This window comes from Macaca mulatta, chromosome 5, assembly GCF_049350105.2.
Source record: "Macaca mulatta isolate MMU2019108-1 chromosome 5, T2T-MMU8v2.0, whole genome shotgun sequence".
NCBI classification, from domain to species: domain Eukaryota; kingdom Metazoa; phylum Chordata; class Mammalia; order Primates; family Cercopithecidae; genus Macaca; species Macaca mulatta.
The window spans coordinates 176,934,116-176,955,297 of NC_133410.1; the positions used below are offsets into that span (position 1 = coordinate 176,934,116).

General features: G+C 37.5%; 1 protein-coding gene across 14 annotated transcripts in view; it reads right to left on the minus strand.

The window, feature by feature from the left end:
• DDX60L (DExD/H-box 60 like) overlaps positions 1 to 21,182 on the minus strand; it is a 117,657-nt gene that overhangs the window by 73,539 nt on the left and 22,936 nt on the right. For all 14 annotated transcript variants that reach the window (XR_013417368.1, XM_078002415.1, XM_078002416.1 and 11 more), the window contains 7 exons: positions 19,754 to 19,867; positions 16,828 to 16,986; positions 13,097 to 13,238; positions 11,864 to 12,019; positions 3,666 to 3,771; positions 3,138 to 3,253; positions 1,424 to 1,584 (listed from right to left, as the gene is read on the minus strand). Coding sequence is in view for 13 of the 14 variants with exons in the window: in XM_078002415.1 (XP_077858541.1) it covers positions 1,424 to 1,584; positions 3,138 to 3,253; positions 3,666 to 3,771; positions 11,864 to 12,019; positions 13,097 to 13,238; positions 16,828 to 16,986; positions 19,754 to 19,867 (954 nt within the window). In the remaining variant the exon portion in view is untranslated. The remainder of the gene's footprint in view (positions 1 to 1,423; positions 1,585 to 3,137; positions 3,254 to 3,665; positions 3,772 to 11,863; positions 12,020 to 13,096; positions 13,239 to 16,827; positions 16,987 to 19,753; positions 19,868 to 21,182) is intronic.

The following is a 21,182-nucleotide window of genomic DNA, read 5'->3' on the forward strand; positions in this document are numbered from 1 at the left end:
GTTTTCAAAAATCAGGCAAAATAATAAAGCTGATGGAAATTTTAGGCCTATTTTTGCCACCTCTATGTAAAAAGATTTTCACTGTAATTAAACTAATACATGAAATTTTTTTTTTTTTTTTTTTTGAGACACAGTCTTGCTCTATCACCCAGGCTGGAGTGCAGTGACATGATCTTGGCTCATTGCAACCTCCGCCTCCTAGGTTCAAGCAATTCTTCTGCCTCAGCCTCCTGAGTAGCTGGGATTACAGGCACCCACCATAATGCCCGGCTATTTTTTGTATTTTTAGAGGAGATGGGGTTTTGCCACATTGGCTGGCCAGGCTGATGTTGAACTCCTGACCTCAGGTGATCTGCCCACCTCAGCCTCCCAAAGTGCTGGAATTACAGGTGTGAGCCACTGGACCCAGATCACAAACATTTCTTTTAACTTAAATTTGACTTTTCTAAATCCAAGCGTGTAATCCTTTAATGCTTTGTTATCAGAAAATCTATCTTTTCTTATTCTAAAAAGGATAGAATACTAGATTTTATGTAATCTTCTTAGAATTTCTAACAGCAAGCAAGTAAAATAACTCATTTGCAAGTGATATGATTTGGGTCTGTGGCTCCCCCAAATCTTATGTAGAATTGTAATCCCCAGCATTGGAAGCAGGGCCTGATGGGAGGTGACTGCATCATGGGGAGGGGGTTTCTGATAAATGGTTTAACACCATCCCACTCGGTGCTGTTCTCATGATAGTGAATGAGTGACTTGTGCAAGATCTGGTTGTTTAAAAGTATGTAGCACCTCCCCAACATTTCCTCCTACTCCAGTCATGTGAAGTGCTGTCTCCTCCTTTGTCTTCTGTCATGATTATAAGTTCCCTGAAAGCTGGGTGCAGTCACCCACACCTGTAATCCCAGCACTTTGGGAGGCTGAGGTGGGTGGATCACCTGAGGTCAGGAGTTCGAGATCAGCCTGGCCAACAGGATGAAAACCTGTGGTTACTAAAAATACCAAGCATTCGCTAGGCATGGTGGTGGGTGCTTGTAATCCCAGCTACTTGGGAGGCTGAGACAGAAGAATTGCCTGAACCCAGGAGGCGGAGGGTGCAGTGAGCTGAGATCGCGCCACTGCACTCCAGCCTGTGCAACAAGCAAAACTCCGTCTCAAAAAAAAAAGAAAAAGAAGTTCCCTGAGGCCCAGAAGCTGATGCCACCATGCTTCCTGTACAGTGTGCAGAACTGTGAGCCACTTAAACCTTTTTTCTTTATAAATTACCCAATCTCAGGTATATCTTTCTAGCAATATGAGAACGGACTAAGAGAGTTAGCAAATGTGAGAAAGAAGAGCATGGAAGACACCTCTAGAGACAAATATGAGCCTAAAGAAAGCAAAACAACATCAAAGAAAAAAATTAGGCAAAATATATGAGATCTACCTGTAACATTTTAGCACTGGCACCACTGGAATCCTCCTTTGGCTGAGTAGTTTGAGTTACAATGACTTTTGTAGAGATTGATTCTAACGATTTCCCATAAAATTGCCGGTAATCCTGATTCTTTTTCAGGAAATCAAGAACTTGAGGATCTCTAGATTGTTCTGAAATAGAAAGACTTAAAATGTAAACACGTATTTTAAAATATTGTTATATATGTGTAGCCACATATTATTTTTTTTTGACTCCAAATAATAATTCAGTATTTGCCAATGAGATCAGACTACCTTATGCTGACAAAACAATTCCTTATATTATTTGAAGAAGAGAGAGGACAAAGCTCTGCTAATGTCCCGCTCCAAGTACATGGACATTGCCCCTGTCATTTGGCAGGAGAAGAGAAGAAGAGGCAGGTTGGGGACAGTATGATAGCACATTCACCTAGAACAATGGTCTACAAACTAGGTCCACATGGTCAAATCTGATCAGTACATTTTTTTGTAATTGGTTACCCTCTAAATGATTATATTAGTACCTACATCATGCTCTCAATTTTTGTCTCTTGGTTTGCAAAGCCTAAAATATTTATTACTTAGACCTTTCAGAAAAAGGTGGTTGACCCCGGACCTAAAACATTCTGTTTGCATTCCTAAAAAGGAAAACCTCTACTTCTGGTCACAGATATTTAGGAGCTTACAGTTCACAGATGCTGATACCAATTATCTTGCACCATGCAAAAATTCAAATGACAGAAAATTCCAGGAAGCAAGGTTAGACTCACTTAAGACCTAGGAACACTCTTTACAAACGTAAAAGATATAATAAACAAGCTGGCGTTTTGTTGTTTTGGATGTTGTTGCTTTTTCTGTGTTTGTGTATGTGATCACAAATCAAACCACTCTGGAAGCACACCATGCAGAATCTTGGAAGACACTTAAATAAACAGACTTCTTCCTATATGCAATTGGCATGCTTACTTGACTTATTTCTACATCCTTCTGAAAAGTTATACTAGTTCTGAAAAGGGTGGAAATAAACATGGGACTGGAGAAAGACACTAAAAGAATGAACCAGGAAGAAAAGATCTATGAATTCCTTTCCTTACGACCTATTTTTAATTGTTTTATGGGCTTTACTTTTTGCAGATTCAACCCCTCCTCATTACTGAGTTTTCATGGGCACAAGTATGCTGGTACTTGGCAGCATGCAATCAACTAGACAATAGTTTGGCAGGAAAAGAGCTAAAATTGTAGGAAGACTATGGCTGTATCAGCATATTTACTTCAAGGTATGGACAGATTCCTAAAACCATCAACTATCTTTCCCACTTAAACAGCATCTGATATTTTCATGACAATACTATGCATATGTATGTCCTTAAAAGATTAATAAATGTCTATTTGAATTAACAGATACATCTGCATGCATACGTACATATGCACACCAGATAATATAGTGGGATTTTTTTCAGACAGCATGCTTCCTACAGTGTCTCTTCAATTGTGTATATATATATAGTGGGCGTGTATACATATGTATATATAGAGTATATATTGTATATAGAGATCTCATTCAAAATATTGTATTATATATAATATATAGATAGATCTCATTCAAAATATAACGTGTTTACAATGTAATGTCTTTTCACTGTTAATAAAAAGAGCAGCAAAGGCAATTCGTATAAGCTCTATTTTATTGTGGTTACAGAGCTCACCATCAATGTGACATTTGATCCTGTCATAGTCGTCACTAAGGAGTCTTTGAGCATGCCAGTGCAAAAGTTCATCAGATGTCTTTTCTTTAAACTGTGAAGGAACAATTGGATCATCACTGTAAAAATAAATAAATAATTTTTTTTTAATTTTTGCACAAACTTCAGGCTATAATATAGAAATCAAAAAATCTCTTTTTCTATTTCTGTGATATAATATGGGTCACAAAATCTCAGAGACATAAAACCCCTGAATTTCTGTCATTCTTGTAACAGTCACATCCATATCAACAACTATGTAGTAAACTTTATAGCTGAAGTAATTTTATTATATGTTCAAAATAACATAGATTTTTATATAATCATATTGCCATACCAGATGTTACAATCACTTAAATGTATTATAGTCACATTATATAGAATTTACCATATCCTGATATGATATATTACACAGACATTTTGATGAGTCATTCATTTCACTAGTATTTTAGAGTTAATGGCACTAAATCAGGTACTTCGTTAACTCTATACCTCTTTAGAATAGGCAAATCCTTCATCATATCTCCAACAAACTCATCAATTACAGAAGATGTCATTGGAATAAAACCCACACTAGGCATCTTTTCCAAGGAGATTTCTGAAAACAAATACAAATTTGAGAGGAAAGGTGTAACTATCCGATATGAATTTTGAACATTATTTTTAAAATTTCAAATGCATAATATTTTACATAAATTTTATTAAAGTTTACCAAGTTAGAGCTTCCAAATGAGATATTCCTCAAAGAAAACATGTTATAACAAGCCAGTATATTAAAAATTAGTATATAGCCATTTATATATGTATGTAGATGGTAACAGATCATTAGATAGACGAATATGTAGGTTTTCCATTTCCAAATACTTATTCTTTTTTATTATTTCACAATATGAATAATGAGTCACAGTATAGTAATAACAGCACTTGAAAAAAGAAGCATCACTCAGAATTCACCTACATAAAAGTCTCCACGAAAATTAAATGACAAAAATAGGAAAAAATTAATAATACGAGTATTTTATGTATCACCAAATATTCTTTAGAGTAATTTTTAAATTTAGCTTTGACTAGAGAATTTTTAAATTTAGCTTTGTTCAAAACTATAGATGAAAAAATACAATCCTTCTCCTTCCTCATTCCTAAATTCTGGGCAATATCCGTCTGCCAATGTATCCACAATTTCCACTTGCATTCCTCTTGCATCTCTCACTTTCCCTTGGGACTATTTCCTTCTTCCTGAATTGTATCATATACAAATATTTTTAATGAGGATATGATGCTAGTTAACTCAGTTCTCGTGCATCTGAAAATATCTATATTATTTCCTCATTCATAAGTTATACTTATGCTGGTTATACTATCCCCCAACAACCATTATTTTGTCTCGTTACTTAAAAGATATTATTTCATTACCATCTTGTGTTCATTGTTATTGTGGAGAAGTCTACTAGCAATTTAACTTTTATGTCTTTGTAGGTAACTGTTTTCTTTCTAATTCTTAAGAGAACTTCGTTTTTGGTATGCTGCGGTTACACTATAATGTGTCTAGTTGGGTGTGTGTGTGTGTGTGTGTGTTGTGAGCATAGCTGCGTGAATGTGTATAGGTGTATGTCCTATATGAGACTCATTTCTGCATCCTAACTCCAGGTATTTGTGTCTTTCATTAAATCAGAAAAAAAATTATTTTCAGTCATTATCTATGGATATTTCTTCCTCTGATGTCTCTATTGTCTGCTTCTGAAACTCCAATTGGACATGTGATTGACCTAAGGTATCCAAAGGCTTAGAGAGATTGGAAGGTCAGAGTGACTTCTCATGTAAGATCTGCTCACTCAATCCATAAGGGTGCAGAGGACACACCTTCCACCACAACTATGAGAAATAAAATTGTAAGGGGAACCCCAGAATTCTGGAATAGCTCCATGGTGACTCTACTGTGTAAGTCAGAAATTGCAGTGGGAAATGCTACCAGCAAACTGGGTTCCCTAAATGCAACAGGGATAATTCAATCCTGGGGTGGCAGGGGCCAAGTGGCAGCACTTAATCACTAAAGATAAGGTAGTTATGGTTACCATAATGGACGGCAAAGTCAAAGCAGTAATCTGAATAGTCTGATTCACAGAAACCTACGGCATTGGCTAGCTGGTCTTAGTGTTCCTAGAAAAAAACAATAGATGGGCATTCCACTAAATTCTAAATTGATCTGTATAAGAGAAAGAGTTCTAAGGAAAGTGAACAAATGCCTAATTTAAATCACCAGTCATGGCTCCTAATCAGTTCTTAAACTTAAGCCCCGTTACAGACCCAGAATCCCTTGATTAGAGAGAAGGCTGAGTCCCTTTGAAGAAGGTCCCTGCTCCACTGCCCAAACTCATACTGTTCATCTTTCTTCAGTCATCCTCAAAGGGACCTACTGCTATTTATCAGAGTGACTGTCCACTGGAGAAGGGGAAATCATCTGACTTCAGGGGATTACTGGATACTGATTCTGAACTGGCACTAATTCCAGGCGACCCAGAATGTCACTGTGCCCCCCACCGCCCACCCCCCAGTCAGTAAGGGCTTGTGGAGCATCAGGTGACTCATGAAGTTTTCTCTCAAGTTCATCTCCCAGTGGGTCCCTGAATCTACTGTGTTGTTATTTCACCAGTTTCAGAATGTATAACTGGGACAGACATACTCAGCAACTCAACAAATCCCCGGGTTGGTTCCTTGACCTATGGAACGAGGGCTTATTGTAGCCACTAGAACTGTCTATACTTAGAAAAATCGTAAGCCAAAAGTAATACTGCATTCCTGGAGGGATTGCAGAGATTAATGCCACCATTAAAGACTTGAATAATACAGGAGTGGTGATTTTCCTCACATCCACATTCAGCGTGACTATTTGGCCTATGCAGAAAGACAGACGGATTCTAGAAACTGCCAATAGGTTCCTGTAAATTTAACCCTATGATGACTCCAACTGCAGCTGCTGTTCCAGGGTTGGTTTCATTGTTTGAGTAAAATAATACAACTCCTGGTACCTGGTACGCAGCTATCGAGCTGGCAAATGCTTTTTTTCTCCATTCCTGTTAATAAAGACCACCAGGAACCCTTTACTTTCAGCTGGGAAGGCCAGAAAAATACACCTTCACTGTCCTACCCTAGCCCTATGTCATAATTTAGCCCCCTGGGAATTTTTCTGGAAGAAAATTTTTTCTTCCACAAAGCATCTCACTGGTCCATCACATAGTTAATATTACGCTGCTCGGATCCACTGAATAAAAAGTAGACACTACTTGACATACCAATAAGACATTTGTATGTCAAAGATGGGAAATAAATTCAGCAAAAATTCAGAGAATTTCCATCTCAGCAAAATTTGTTGATGGTGGAAAATGAATGGAACAAAAATTCAAGGATGTTCCACCTCTGCATAACTTGTAGGAATCCAGTTGTGTGGGGTATATCAAGATATCCTTTCTTAGGAGAAGGGTAGTTGTTGCATCTGGCCCCCTCCTACAATTAAAAAATAAAGTATAATGCCTGGGGGACCTTTGTGAATTTGGAAGGCAACATATTTCTCACTTAGGTGTGCTATTCTGGCTTATTTATCAAGTGACCTGAAAAGCTGCTAGTTCTTATTGGAGCCAAGAATAAGAGAAGGCCCTGCAACACGTCCACGCTGACACAATTGCAGGCTGATTATAGATTGCTTCCCTCATGAAAGGAGTCATTCCCTCTGGAACAGACAGTTACTCTGGATATAGTTACCCTCCCTGCATGCAATGCTTCTGCCAAAAATACCATCCTTGGACTTACAGAACCCTTATCCACAATCTTGGTGTTTCACACGATATGGTTTCTGATCGAGGAGCTCACTTTACAGAAAATGAGGTGTGGAGGTGGGTCTATGTTCATGGAATGCACAGGTCTTACCATATTCTCCATCATCCTGAAGCAGTTGCCTCAGTAGAATAGTCTAACAGCCTTTTAGAGACACAGTTACAGTGTGAGCTAGGTGGAAATACTTTGAAGGCTGGGGCAACGTTCTCCAGAAGGCAGTAACTGCTCTGAATTAGTGTCCAATATATAGTGTTGTTTGTGAATTATAGGCATAATTCACAAATTCAGGATTCCAGAGATAGAAAAGGGATGACTATTACTCCTAAGTGATATGCTAGCAAAATTTCTGCTATCTGTTCTGGCAACTCTATGTTCTGTCTGTTTAGAGATCTTAGTTCCAAAGAGAGGAATGTTTCCACCAGGAGACACAATGATTCTGTTGAACTAGAAGTTAGGACTGCCATCTTGCCATTTTGAATTCCTTGTGCCTCTGAATCAACAGGCAAAGGAAAGGGTTATTGTGCTGGCTGCTATGATTGATCCTGATTCTCAAGGGGACATCGGGCTGCTACTACTCAATGGAGGGGAAAGAGAAAGTATGTCCAGAATACAGGCGATCCCTTAAGGATCCCGTAGTACATCCCTTCGTACTACCATGCCATGTGATTAATGTCCATGGAAAACTACAACAAACCAATGCAAACAGTACTCTATGGGTCCATACCCTTAAGGAACAAAGGATTGGATTGGACTGTGTTCTTTGAAGAGACATGTTCAAGTCCTAATTACCGCTACCTGTGAATGTGACCTTATTTTGAAATAGGGTCTTTGCAGATGAAATCAAGTTAAGATAAGGTTATTCTGGATTAGGGTGAGGCCTAATGTAATAACTGGTATTCTTTTAAGAACAGAGAATCTTGCACACAGACCCAAAGGGAACACACAGAGAGAAGGAGAACACTATGTAAAGGGAGAGGCAGAGATGAAAGCGATGCATCTACAAGCCAAGGAACACCAAGGATTGCCAGCAGCCGCCAGAAGCTGAGAGAGAGGCATGGGATTATAAATTTAAAATAAAATTCAAAGCCCAACCCCCACAAATAACTGAATGGATCCCCTAATGGCCAAGGTTACCCCCAGAGAAACCTTTAAAACTGAGTTCTGAGCCACGATGCAAAGGGAAGTCAGATAGGCCTCACTACACCCCTCTCCCTTTTGCAGTTTAGACACAAAAACTGACTAGCATTAATGTTAAAATAGAGATTGCAAGACTGACAGAACAGACTCTTTGTGGCAATAAGATCATTAACAAGACCTAAGGCCAGGTCCAAGGTGACATCATTCGCCCTACAGGCCACTATGACTCAGTATACCATGACGTGCTCTGAAAACCTGACTCTGGCAGAACATCACATGATGATGAGCAGACTCCTGGTCTTAACTTAAACCTTTCTGCTAACTCCAAGTTTTTTGTTTGTTTGTTTGCTTTGCTTTTTGAGACGGAGTCTCACTCTGTCGCCCAGGCTGGAGTGCAGTGGTGCGATCTCAGCTCACTGCAACCTCTGCCTCCCAGGTTCAAGTGATTCTCCTGCCTCTGCCTCCTAAGTAGCTGGGATTACAGGCACGTGCCACCATGACCAGATAATTTTTTGTATTTTTAGTAGAGACGGGATTTCACTGTTAGACAGATGGTCTTGATCTCCTGATCTTGTGATCTGCCTACCTCGGCCTCCCAAAGTCCTGGGATTACAGGCCTGAGACACAGCGCCTGGCCCCAAGTTTTTAGACAAAGCTTTGTTCCTTTAAACAATTGCAAATGAAATCATCTCCAAATCTACCTATAATCTGTAAGCTCCTGCTTCAAGATATCCTGCCTTTTGGGGTCAGTGTATACCTCCCATGTATTAATTTATGTCTTTGCCTGTAACTCCTGCCTCCCTGAAATGTATAAAACCAAACTGTAACCCAACCACCTCAGGGCCACTTACTCAAGACTTCTTGGGATTGTGCTTTCCCCAGGCCACAGTCACCCATATAGCTCAGAATAAACCTCTTTGAAATATTTTACAAAGTTTAGTTTTTCCATTAACAGTTTAGCTTTTAAATCAGACCCTCCACAAGAAACCAATTTTGTAGACAATTTGATTTCAGACATTAACCTCCAGACCTGTAAGAGAATAAACTTCTGTTGCTGTAAGCCACCAGCTTGTGGTGCTTTGTGACAGCGGCCCTGGAAAAGGAGGACCTCAGGCAAAGAACCATAACCAGCTTAGGTGCTTGCTGGTGCAAAGGGTATAGGGAATAGGTAATGGGAGGAGGAGGCAGTCATAAATACCAGCTATGACCATGTGACCAGTTGCAGAAATGAGGACTGTAATAGTTAGGGGCATTTCTTCCTTATTTTGTCTTGAAAATATATATATTAAGCAGACATTTCTGTTTTCTTCTTTTATCAGTTTACATACAATGTAGTCATAAAAGTATGCTTTGTATCACAGTATTAGGTTACAGGATATCAAAGTAGAAGAGTGAAAATCGCCCAAGAACTTAGCGTTATCTTTTGAAGGAAGAGTTAACATGTTGTTGGTTGTACGCAGGATAGTTGTATCATGTTAAGCACAAGTGTGATTTTGTTAGTGCCTTTATTGGGAGATTAAGTATGGTTTAAGGATATGTATACGGGTGCTCAGATGACAAGAGGTAGACTGAAATGGTCAGTTTTAGGTGTCAACTTCATTAGCCTATAGTTCCCTAGTTATCCAATCAAACACAAATCTGTTTGTTGTTGTAAAGGTATTTGTAGATGGGCTTAAAGACTACAATCAATTTACTTTAAGTAAAGAAGACTATCCTAGATAATCTAGATGAGCCTGATCCAATCATCTCAAAGTCCCTGAATGCAGAATTGAGGTTTCCCTGAAGTAGAATAAATTCCACCTGTGACCTGCAGCTTCAGCTCATGCCCCAAAGTTCCAGCCTCTCCTTCCTTAATACTTGCCCTATAAATTTTGGACTTGCTGAGCCAGTCCCTATAATCAGGTAAGGCAATTCCCTGCAATAAATCTCTTAATATATGTATCCTACTAGTTCTGTTTATCTGGTAGAAAAATAACTGATACACTTCCCAAATGGGTCTTCGACTCAATACAACAATAATCCAAGTTATTATTAAAAATTAACAAGCCAATTATAAAATTTAAATGAAAATGCAAAGGACTCAGAATAAACTAAACAATCTTCAAAAGAACAAAGTTGGAGCACTTACACTACCAAAACCAAAGTTTCTTACAGAACTACCATAATCAACTTTTATATTAGTTCAAGGATAAACAAGGCTCAAGGATAAACCTATGAAAAAGAACAGAGGGCGAAGAAATAACCCCTCTCTCACACCATACAAAAGTAAATTCAAGATCAATCACAGACTTGTGAAATACTCATGACCTATATTTTATAAATGGACAAAAGACAAGCAGGCATTTCACAAGAGGATATTCAAATGGCCAATAACAGATGAAAAGTCCAAGAAAATGCAAATTAAAACCACAATGAGCTACCTCCACGCACCCATCAGAATGGCCAAAATAAAAAAGACTAACAGTAGGCTGGGCATACACCTGTAATCCCAGCAGTTTGGGAGGCAGAGGTGGAAGGTTTGCTTGAGGCCAGGAGTTCAAGGTTACAGTGACCTATGATGGTGCCTCTGTACGCCAGCCTGGGCAACAGAGTGACACTCTGTCTCATTAAAAAAAAAAAAAAAAAAAGATTGACAAGGCTGGGAAGCAATTCTAAAATTCCAAAATGCCCACATGGAAGGTGGGAGTTTAACTTGGAACTATCACTTTAGAAAATATTTGGACAGTAGTTCATAAAGCTGCATTTCTATGTATATACTTGAAGTGAATAAATGCATATATCTACCTAAAGTTATATGTAAGAATATTCATAACAGTTTTACCCTTCAATCACTTCTCATTACTCTTACAATTTCCTAAGTCCTTAACAGAGCCAACAAGTACCCCCTACTCAGTTTCATCAGCTTTTCTCCTCTCTGGTTACATAAACATATCTCAGCCCCTTGGGGAATTCTAAAGTACCATGTCCCCTCTGGAAAACCTTTTGCTCTTCCCTTCCCCCAGCAAACTATTACTCATCCTTCAGACCAGGACTCATTTCACTTCTCTTCACTTCTTCAGAGAGGTCAACCTTTCCAGACTGGGTTGTGTCTCTTAATCTTTAGTTTCCACAGCATTCATTAGTTCCTCCTTCATATCCATCAGCAGCTTTGAAATCATTTTACTGCTTCTTCAACAATTCAATCGCCAATAGTTAGGAAATGCTCCAAATGGACAGAGTGTAATATATTCATACAAAGAGACAGTTCACAGCAATAACTTTTAAGCATAATGGTAAATACAACAGGCAGGAATGTCTCAGACATTATACTGACAGAAAAAAAAAATAGAAAGAATATATACTACACGATTCCATCCCAACAAAGTTCAAAGCAGACAAAACTAAGAAACTGTATTGAAGTCTGTGAAAGAGACGACAGGAGCGGGAGGATGGATTGGGAAGTGGCATGACGAACTTTCTCTTGAGGTGCTAGAAATGGCCTCTCTCTTGATCTGGGTGGTTATCACACAGATGTATATATCTGTGTAAAATTTCACCAGACTTTCGTGCACACTGGTTTACTTTAACCACATTATTATATGTATCTTAAACCTCAATTAAGAGGTAAACAAGAAAGCACAGTGAAGGAAAATTATTCACACTTGGAACAACTGAATTATTACAGCTTCTAAAAGTTGTTCAGGAAAAACACGCTTTTGTTCCACTATAATTTACCCATTTAATACCTTGAATGACTGATTTCTTTTGTCCAAGAAAAGGTCTTCTTGTTGTTCTCAGAGGAAAACACTTTCCAACATCAAATTCTTTAACCAGGTGTGACACAATATTCCACAGGTGTTCATAATCCCTCCTAATGGAATCTCCCAAATTTAAATGTGGTTCTGCATAACAATAAAAAATATTAAAATCTTAAAAGTCATACACATGCAGACACGCACAGAGCATCTTTTTTGAATAAATTCATAGAGCTCTGGGAAGATGATCAGATATGGAAACTTAGAGTGAGTTACACATTTGCATGAAAATTAGTCATGACACTATGACAGTAGTTTTTTAAAGTCATTTTCTCTTTAAATATAATGCAGAGCCAGTTCCTGTGACATGGGCCTGTGGTTCCAGCTACTCAGGAGGCTGAAGCAGGAGGATCACTTGAGCCCAAGAGTTCAAGGCCATCTGGGCAACATACTGAGATACCCTCCCCCTGCTAAAAAAAAAAAAATTAACAATGGAACATCACCGTTTTAATCATAGTCCTTATTAAATAATACTAATGATAAATATATAATTATTTCCTAAAATAATGAAGAACAATATGCTACATATAAGCTTGCAACTTTAAAAACTAATTTAAAAACAAGTTTTTAAAGAGTTTACAGAATATGGAGAAGGTGAGAATTTTGTTAAAACTAGTAAAATTTGCTACATTTTATGCAGTGAGTTTATTCAAATGTTTGTCATCTAAGGGAATTAAATGCCAGAAGCCCAACAAACTCCAACAATGTTCATTCAGGAAAGATATGTTTTGAAATGTTTTATTATTCTCTGACTATGTAAGCCACTCTAGATAACTTACTCTATAAAAATATTCAAAGGAAGGCAAAAATTATGTATGTACCAAAATGCAGTTTTATTTATTTTTAGGAAAAATGCAATACACCCTTAAATGTTCAAAAATAGTGAAAGGATTATATTAATTACAGTAAGTGTTATAAAATATGCATCTACCACGTAAATAAAAATATAACTTAATATTATGTCATATTCTCATTTTCAAATGCTATTAAACTCATTTTCAAATGCTATTAAGTGAAGTAAAAATAAAATACGTAAAAAGTATGTACACACACAAACAAAGGTTTTCAAGAAACAAAAATGTTGCTGTGGTATGTACTGGAAAACTTATAAGGGTTTTATGTAATTTGTTTATGATATTATGTTAATACATATTAAGATACTACCTTGAGTACTTTCAAATTCATAGTAAAAGGCAATATTCTTTAACAATTGTTCATCATGCAAGTCAGAAACATGATTTAAATTCAGATTCCAGCATCCCAAAACGTTTAAGTTGCTTAAAATGAAATGTTCACACCACTTGTTCTGAAAATTAAAAATAAAACATTATTAGCAGGGAGTCATGGAATAATTTCATACTCATGGTTAACCCCCTGTAAGGTAGGTCACAAGGGACATTTCTGGGTGGAATGATAAAGTCATTACAACCACAAAGATTACAGACGGTAGTCTGTAAGTCTCCAGACTAATGGTTTCATGTCTTTACTTTTAAAACTGGGAACTGCACTGCTTATCCTAGTACTCATAATTTACCTTATAGTACGCTGTTCCTTTAATGTGGTACTAAAACTATAGATGACAATACTAACACCTTTGTCATGTAGGTCCTGGAATCCCAGCCAGGCTTGCATAAGTACATTCAGACAGTCGCAAATGATTCCTTTTCTCTCACTTTGGGGTCAACACCTACCCCCACGACACCCCTGGTGAGCAGGAAGAAGTTAGAGCGGTCTTTGCCTTTTTCCATCTTCTTTAGCCAAGACCTTAAGATTAAGATGTTATAAAACCCAAAAGGAGGGATCGAAACCACCATTGCAAAACTATGACTGAGATGGTGAAAGAGATCTGACTTAACGAATTCTACCTTGCTTCTAACCTCCAAGTTGTTCTTGTTCATTCCTGGGTATAGGCTGAACTACAACTATCTTTGGAAGGAACTTAGCTTACAGTTTATAGTTTGAAACAAAGATGATAACAGCCCCTTCTCAAAACAAACCCGCTTCGTTCCTGGGGACTAGACTGCCCTTGGAGGACTAACAAATTAGTCAAAAGATTAGAAATTATGGCTTAGAAGTCATGCAGCTAGAGGCTACAAGATTCTGACCCTTCCCAGTATCCCTCCTGGGGATAAAATCACTATTGTAAAACCTAAACCAGCGCTTGAGATACTTTGCAGACCCTTCACTTGATAGATCAGCTGACATCAGCCAGATCTATAAACTGAGTCATCTGATCTTGTGGCCCCCATCCAGGAACTGACTCAGTGCAACAAGACAGCTTCAACGCCCTATGATTTCATCTCTGACCTGACCAATCAGCACTCTGGGCTCACTGGCTTCCCCCTATCCACCAAGGTGTCCTTAAAACTCTGATCTCCAAATGCTCAGGGGAGACTGAATTGAGTAATGATAAAACTCTGGTCTCCCTAAAAAAAAAAAAAAAAAAAAAAAGATTACAGATGAACTAAGACCAACTTCAAGGAGAGAGTTGCCTCCACTACCTTTATTTTATAACCATCCACTCATTAGTTTTGAATATTCCATAGATTTTGTACCCCATCACTCTACCAAAACAGCTCTTAATAATAACTAGCCTAGGCTAGGTACCATGGCTCATGCCTATAATCCCAACACTTTGTGAGGCTGAGGCAGGAGGATTGTTTGAGCCCAGGCATTCGAGACCAGCCTTGGCAACATGACCAGACCTTGCCTCTACAAAAAATAAAATTAGCCAGGCATGGTGGTGTGTGCCTATAGTCCCATCTATTAGGGAGGCTAAGGTGGGAGGATCACTTGAGCCTGGGGGGTTGAGGCTGCAGTGAGCTATGGTCATGCTACAGCACTCCAGTCTGGGCAACAGAGCAAGACCTTGTCTCAAAACAGTAATAATAACTGGCCTTGACTTTCATGCCATTAAAGTCACTGAATTTTCTGTCAGCATCCTCATATTATCTTCAGAATTTAACACTAATAAACCATTCCCTTCTTTTTGAAATATCTGATCCAAATTTTTATTCCCAGTCCAAAGAATACTGAAACTGCCTTTTAGGTATTTCCTTTGGAAGTCTCATTGCCACCATCTCAAACTCACTATTTCCCAAATTCATTATTTTCCTCCTCAGAATGTTCTTCTTACAGTGGCAGCATTCACACAGTTGGCCTAGCCAGAAACCAGAAAGTCATCTTTGACTCTTCCTTCTCCCTTCTGCCTCATAGCCTATTCCTTAACCCTGTCAGCTTCAAAGCCTTGAAGAACTAAAGAACTCTTGCATTTTCGACTTCTATTTGTTCCTATTGCCACCAACATTTTAGCCATGTTAGCATCATCACCATGTGATCACCGGGGCGGTTTCCTCATGTCTATATTTGGATGTCCACAATGCGCTCTATGCACTTCAGCCAAAGAACCTTTAAACAAAAATGTCAATTTCAGCTTGAAACCCTTCAATCACTTCTCACTACCCTTAGGATTTCCTAAGTCCTTAACAAAGCCAACAAGTACTATATTGAGTTTTCTTCTACCCCCTCAGCTTCATCAGCTTTTCTCCTCTCTGGTCTCACTAAACGTATCTCAGCTCCTTGGGGCATTCGCAAGTGCTACTTCCTCTCTTGAAAACCTTTTGCTCTTCCCTTCCCCCAGCTAACTATTACTCATCCTTCAGAACATGAGTCATTTCACTTCTCTTCACCCTTCAGAGAGGTCAGCCTTTCCAGACTGGGTTGTGTCTCTTAATCATCAGTTTCCAAAGCTTCGTTAGTCCCTCCTTCATATCCATCAGCACCTTTGGAATCATTTTACTGTTTATTCAATAATGCAAACTGAAATTCCATGGAAAAAGAAGAGATAAGAGTTTGTATTTCTCTCAACTCCTTTCTTGGTGCTGATCACAGTGAATATGCACTGAATAAACGTGTGTGGACTGGCTGCCTGACAGATTAGTTTTAAAATGTCTTTGATAACAATTTGACAGTATCTATCAAGATCCTCAAATTCTCCACACCTTTTTGGCTTATCATCTCTTTTCCCATTTCAGAAAATCTATTCAAAGTAGTTCATTACAAATTAAAAGGAAAACTTTAAACACAAAATCCCTCAAGGCCAGTAGCATTTACGATACAAAAGCTTCAAATGATCCTAATGTCCCTTGACAGAGATATGATTAAGTAAACTACAATATGATCACTCAAACATATTTAGTAGCCATAATAATTATGCTAACCAGCCTGAGTGAATGGACACCCCGTTCTCCACGATGTGATTAGTAGGCATCGCATGCCTATAGCAAAATATCTCACACACGCAATGAGGATGTACAACTACTATGTACTCACAAAAATTAAACATTTAAAAAATTATGCTAACCAAAAGTGAAAATACTTTTACAATAAAATAATATGTAGCATATATTGTATGATTGCAACCAAAACAAAAACTATGCCCTAAAATAAAAAATGAAGAAAATTAAACCAAAATATTAACAGTTAACAGTATTAATTTGAGCAGTGGGTTAGGAATACATTTTATCAATTTTGCTTCAATTTTTAACTTTCCTTTAATACGCTTTTATTATAAACAGAAAAAATAAATACATAAACACTTTTCCTGAGTTTCTCTACAAAGAGAACACAGTATCAATCAATTTTCTATGATTGATTATACAAAAACAAGATCTCATCAGAGATACGAGGGAAAAAGAGGAAGGCTCTCATGCTTCTGTAAAACGGATATATTGTGGTTTTCCTCATTACACTACCAAAAATAGAAGTTGTTGAAAATAGGACCTTGACTGATCAGCTAATTAGATCTGGCATTATTCCAATATAACTCTTGTTTTAAAGGTGATCATGGTTTTCACCTCTCACGTTCAGACAAAAAATAAACAAAATATGTTTACCATTTTTAAGAAAGAATCACTGTCCCAAAGCCAAGAGCATGTGACGACTCGAGAACAAGCTCTCTGAGAAAGGGGTAAGTGGAGTTGAAAAGCCACACAGAGGCAACGCAGTCTGCAGAAATCTTCCACCTCCTGCAGGGATAGGCAATTACTGTGCACCTGCGTACAATAAAGAAGATGAGAACAGCCACAATGTCACGCTGTGAAATGGCATTGAAATCGGCACTCCATGAAGATACATATCTTCAAAGTTTTACATCTACATTTGTGAGAAAGTCCCCTTCCGCATATACAAAATCTGGCTGCACTGATACAGAAGTAGGTAAGAGGGAGGGAAAGCTCCAGGCTTAGTAGTTCACATAATGCATTTCCTAGGATTTTCAGTGAAGCTGGACTTTACATGAGCCGGCAGCAAAGGAAGTCCCTGACCCAGAGGTCTGAGCATTGACAGAGTCCCATGTAAAATGCTCTGTCATTTCAGAGAGTGAAGAATAATTTCCACAAACCCATGGCAGGTTCAGGGTGAGAAATCCCGGATGGCAATCTATCTGTAAAACATATTGAATGAGAAATCGGGGAAGGAAATGGTCAAGTTTCACCTCCTGTGGCAGACTTCAGAACTATTTCCGAACATATAAAGGGTTATCACACGGAAGGTTAAAAAAAAACTTAATCTGGGTATCTTCATAGAGCAAAATTAGGGATAACTGAAATTACAAGGAGACTGATTTGGGTTCAATATGTTCATTTGTTTAAACTTAGAACTACTAAAAACATCATGCATGCTCATATGAAAATATTTTTCCAAAAACAATTAGTAAAGTACAGTAAGGAGATTCAAATGAGATTGTGGTCCCTATCCATCTCTAACTCATGTAAGAAAGAAGCAAATTAATCAATATGAACTTTTATGAGAAATCAACTTTTATACCCAGAACCCTATGATCTGTGCTATTCACACTCCCACTCACAGCACATCTTCAGCATAGCATAAAAGTGAATATATTAAGGTAATTATCATTTTTAAGTATGCCCTTAAAATTCTGACAATCATGCTGAAATAATGTAAAGTTTTTAAGTTCTTCATTTTTTACTGTTTATCTTCAAAAATTAAAGTATTCAAGGTCACAATTTTAGAGAAATCTACATAGCTAAGGTCTACTGTATTACATACTAAATTAAAATATTGGAGTGCTCTGTCTCCTACATTAAAAAGGAGGACTATTGCACAATAATTCAGGATCTGGGCTCTGAAAATTGACTCCAGTCAAGACACTGCATGAGTCAGTTCTCCTATATGTAAAAAATCAGGATAGTAACAGTACACTTTCTCATAGGGTTTCTGGAAAAACTAAATGAGATTAGACACGTGAAATATCTAGAATATCACCAATACATAGTAAGCCCTAAGTGTTACCTATTATTAGCTAGACTTCATAACATCCCAGCTCTGTAGGTTGAAAGCAGCTATTAGAACACATTGGACAATCAATATCCTTAGCTAAGTGAATTAATAAATGTGTTCTCAGTCAAGAGAAAATCAAAGATGGGAAATTCAAACTAAGGAAAGAATCAAGAAGGAAGAAGCACAAAATGCTCACGGCTCTCTCCATTCTCTATGGTGCTCCTGAAGAGTTAAGGTTTTTTTTGGTTTTTTTTTTTTTTTTTTTTTTTTGTTAGCAACTAGAAGGGTGTTGTTGTCATTTGTTGGGATGGAGAAGAGTGAGGCAGGAGCAGGTTTGGGGAGTTTGGTTCCAGAAATCCTAAATTTGAGATGTCTATTACAAATCCAAGTGAAAATGTTGAGTTGGTGGTTCAGACTAGAGGTCTGAAATTTCTCTAGTTATTTCAAAGGGACGTTAAAATTGCCTTCCAAGATATGTGTGATCAATAGGGGTAGATATCCTGTCTATTTCTTCTCTCTCCCCAAATATATTTATTTTTGGCATGTGTTACCATGCACAAAGTATATCACGCTGATAGATTTAAGAAATTGACAGTTTTCTCCTGTAGAATACTAACTTCTTGAGCCCTGTACAGTCACATTTTTTGTTTCTTTTTCTTTCTCTTTTTTTTTTCCTATTTCTTTTATTGCTGTTTGTTTTAGGAACAGAGTTTTTCAGCCTGAAACACACCGATATCTAGACTGCATACAAACTTGTGTGAGTGGGTGTGTGTGTGCGTGTGTGTGCACTTATGCAAGCAGGGATGCATATAGTAGAGCGGAAAATCCATGTTCCTCAAGATTCCTAAAGGGCCCTATAAGCTGAAAACAATTATACAAACTCAGGTTCTCTATAGTCTCAGTGATACTAATAAACAACAACAGAACCGTTCTTTTAAATACACAGCTTAACAGAGCAGAATCATTACAAGCTGTGGAGCCAACCATCCTAGTCAAAATCCAGGCTGCCTTTTACCATGTGATTTTAGGTAGGTTAGGGAAGTCGCGGTCTCAAAGTCTTGAATCGACAGGAGGGATCATTGCTCTACTGAAAAGTTGTTGTAAGATTACATGGTGTCAGGTAACACAGAGAGCCTGAAACACAGCATACAGGGGGACCCCTCCTCCAATTTGTTTCTTTTCTTCCTCCTCACTTCCTCTGTTTGTTAGAACTGGGCTAAATAACTACTAAGTGAAACACCAGATAAAACTTACCGTACATTGTATTTTAAGAAAAACACTAAATTATATAACATAATATTTTCTTATCTATACCGATTCTAATTGTTCTCTCTTTTTTGTTATTTAATACATGTAACTTGGTGTGGGAAGGAGCTAAATTCCTAATGAAGAAAATGGCCATCAGAAACCAAGAGTATGTCAACAGTGGAGAACCTGATGCCACCAGTGAAGTTACACCAGTAACATCTGATGAACGACAGTTATACCTTTCTGCCCGGCGGCTGCCTTCTTTTTACTTACTAAGATGCGATGGTACATTCTCAAGGATAGTGAACATGATGTGACACAGAGAACACGCTGGATGTCCGATCCTTCTGGCCATAGGCACTGAAGCAGAAATAGAGTCTGACACGCCTATCAAAAGAGAAATTTCTTCAAATGTCAAATTATTTAGAAATATTATTTTACTCAGAAGTGCTCTTGTAAGAAACATAATGAAAATGACTGTATAGATTTGACTAAACAGATCTTTAAATGTTTAGTTTAAAAATGTATAATTTTAATGATAGAAAATTAAAAAATAATTACAATCAATATGGCAGAGAAATATGAAAACCTAAATATGTAAAGAAATAAATAACTCAGTAAGAAATTAAGATTTAGTAAAACATGAACGACTGATTCACAAAGGAGGAAATAGATTATTAATAAAAATGAAATCATTCCATTTTACTAAAAATCAGATAAATATACGTTAAAACAATAATTAGCTTGTTATAAATATCAATAATATCAAAATTTTAAAAATAATATAATGCAACATTGAAAACTGTGCAGTGAGTCACTTCTCTGACAGATTAAAGATGAAAGTACAGGTAGATATAGAATTTCTGCAAAGCTCTTTGACAACATCCATCAAGATCATTAAATATGTTCATGTCTTATGATCCAGTTTTGAATTTCTGGGAATTTAGCATAGCAGAATAATAATCCAATATGTATACAAAAAATGTATACATCAAAATGTTCATTATAACATTATTTATATCCGCCAAAATTTTGAAGTAATTTAAGTGTCTAGCATTAAGAAAATGTAATGCACTCATTAGATATTACATTTATGAAAACTTCTTAATGACAAAAAAATGTACTAATCTTAATGAAATGTACACTAAAAATATATATACAGTCTGGGAATGGTGGCTCACAGCTATAATCCCAAGAATTTGGGAGGCCAAGGTAGGAGGAGCACTTGAGCCCAGGAGTTCAAGACCAGCCTGGGTAACGAAGTGAGACACCATCTCTATATAAAATAAAAATGAAATATTAGGCAGGCATAGTGGCATATGCCTGTGGGTCCAGCTACTCAGGAGGCTGAGGTGGGAGGATCACTTGAGCCTGGGAGGTCAAGGCTGCAGTGATCCATGATTGTGCCACTGTACTCCAGACTAGGCAACAGAGTGAGGCCTTGTCTGGAAAAATAAGAAAAAACACCAAAAACACATATATAAACTATACACACACACACACACACACACACACACACACAGTATGTCCTCAGCTACATAAAAATATACGTCAAAATGCTAATATCAAGAAGTGGAATTATGGATATTCTTACTACTTTTCTGTTTTTTCCAAACTTTCTCATGCAACTATCTTTTACCATTTGAGAATCAGAAAAAAAAAAACAAGAAAGAGGTGCTTAGTAGTCCATCATGATAAACAG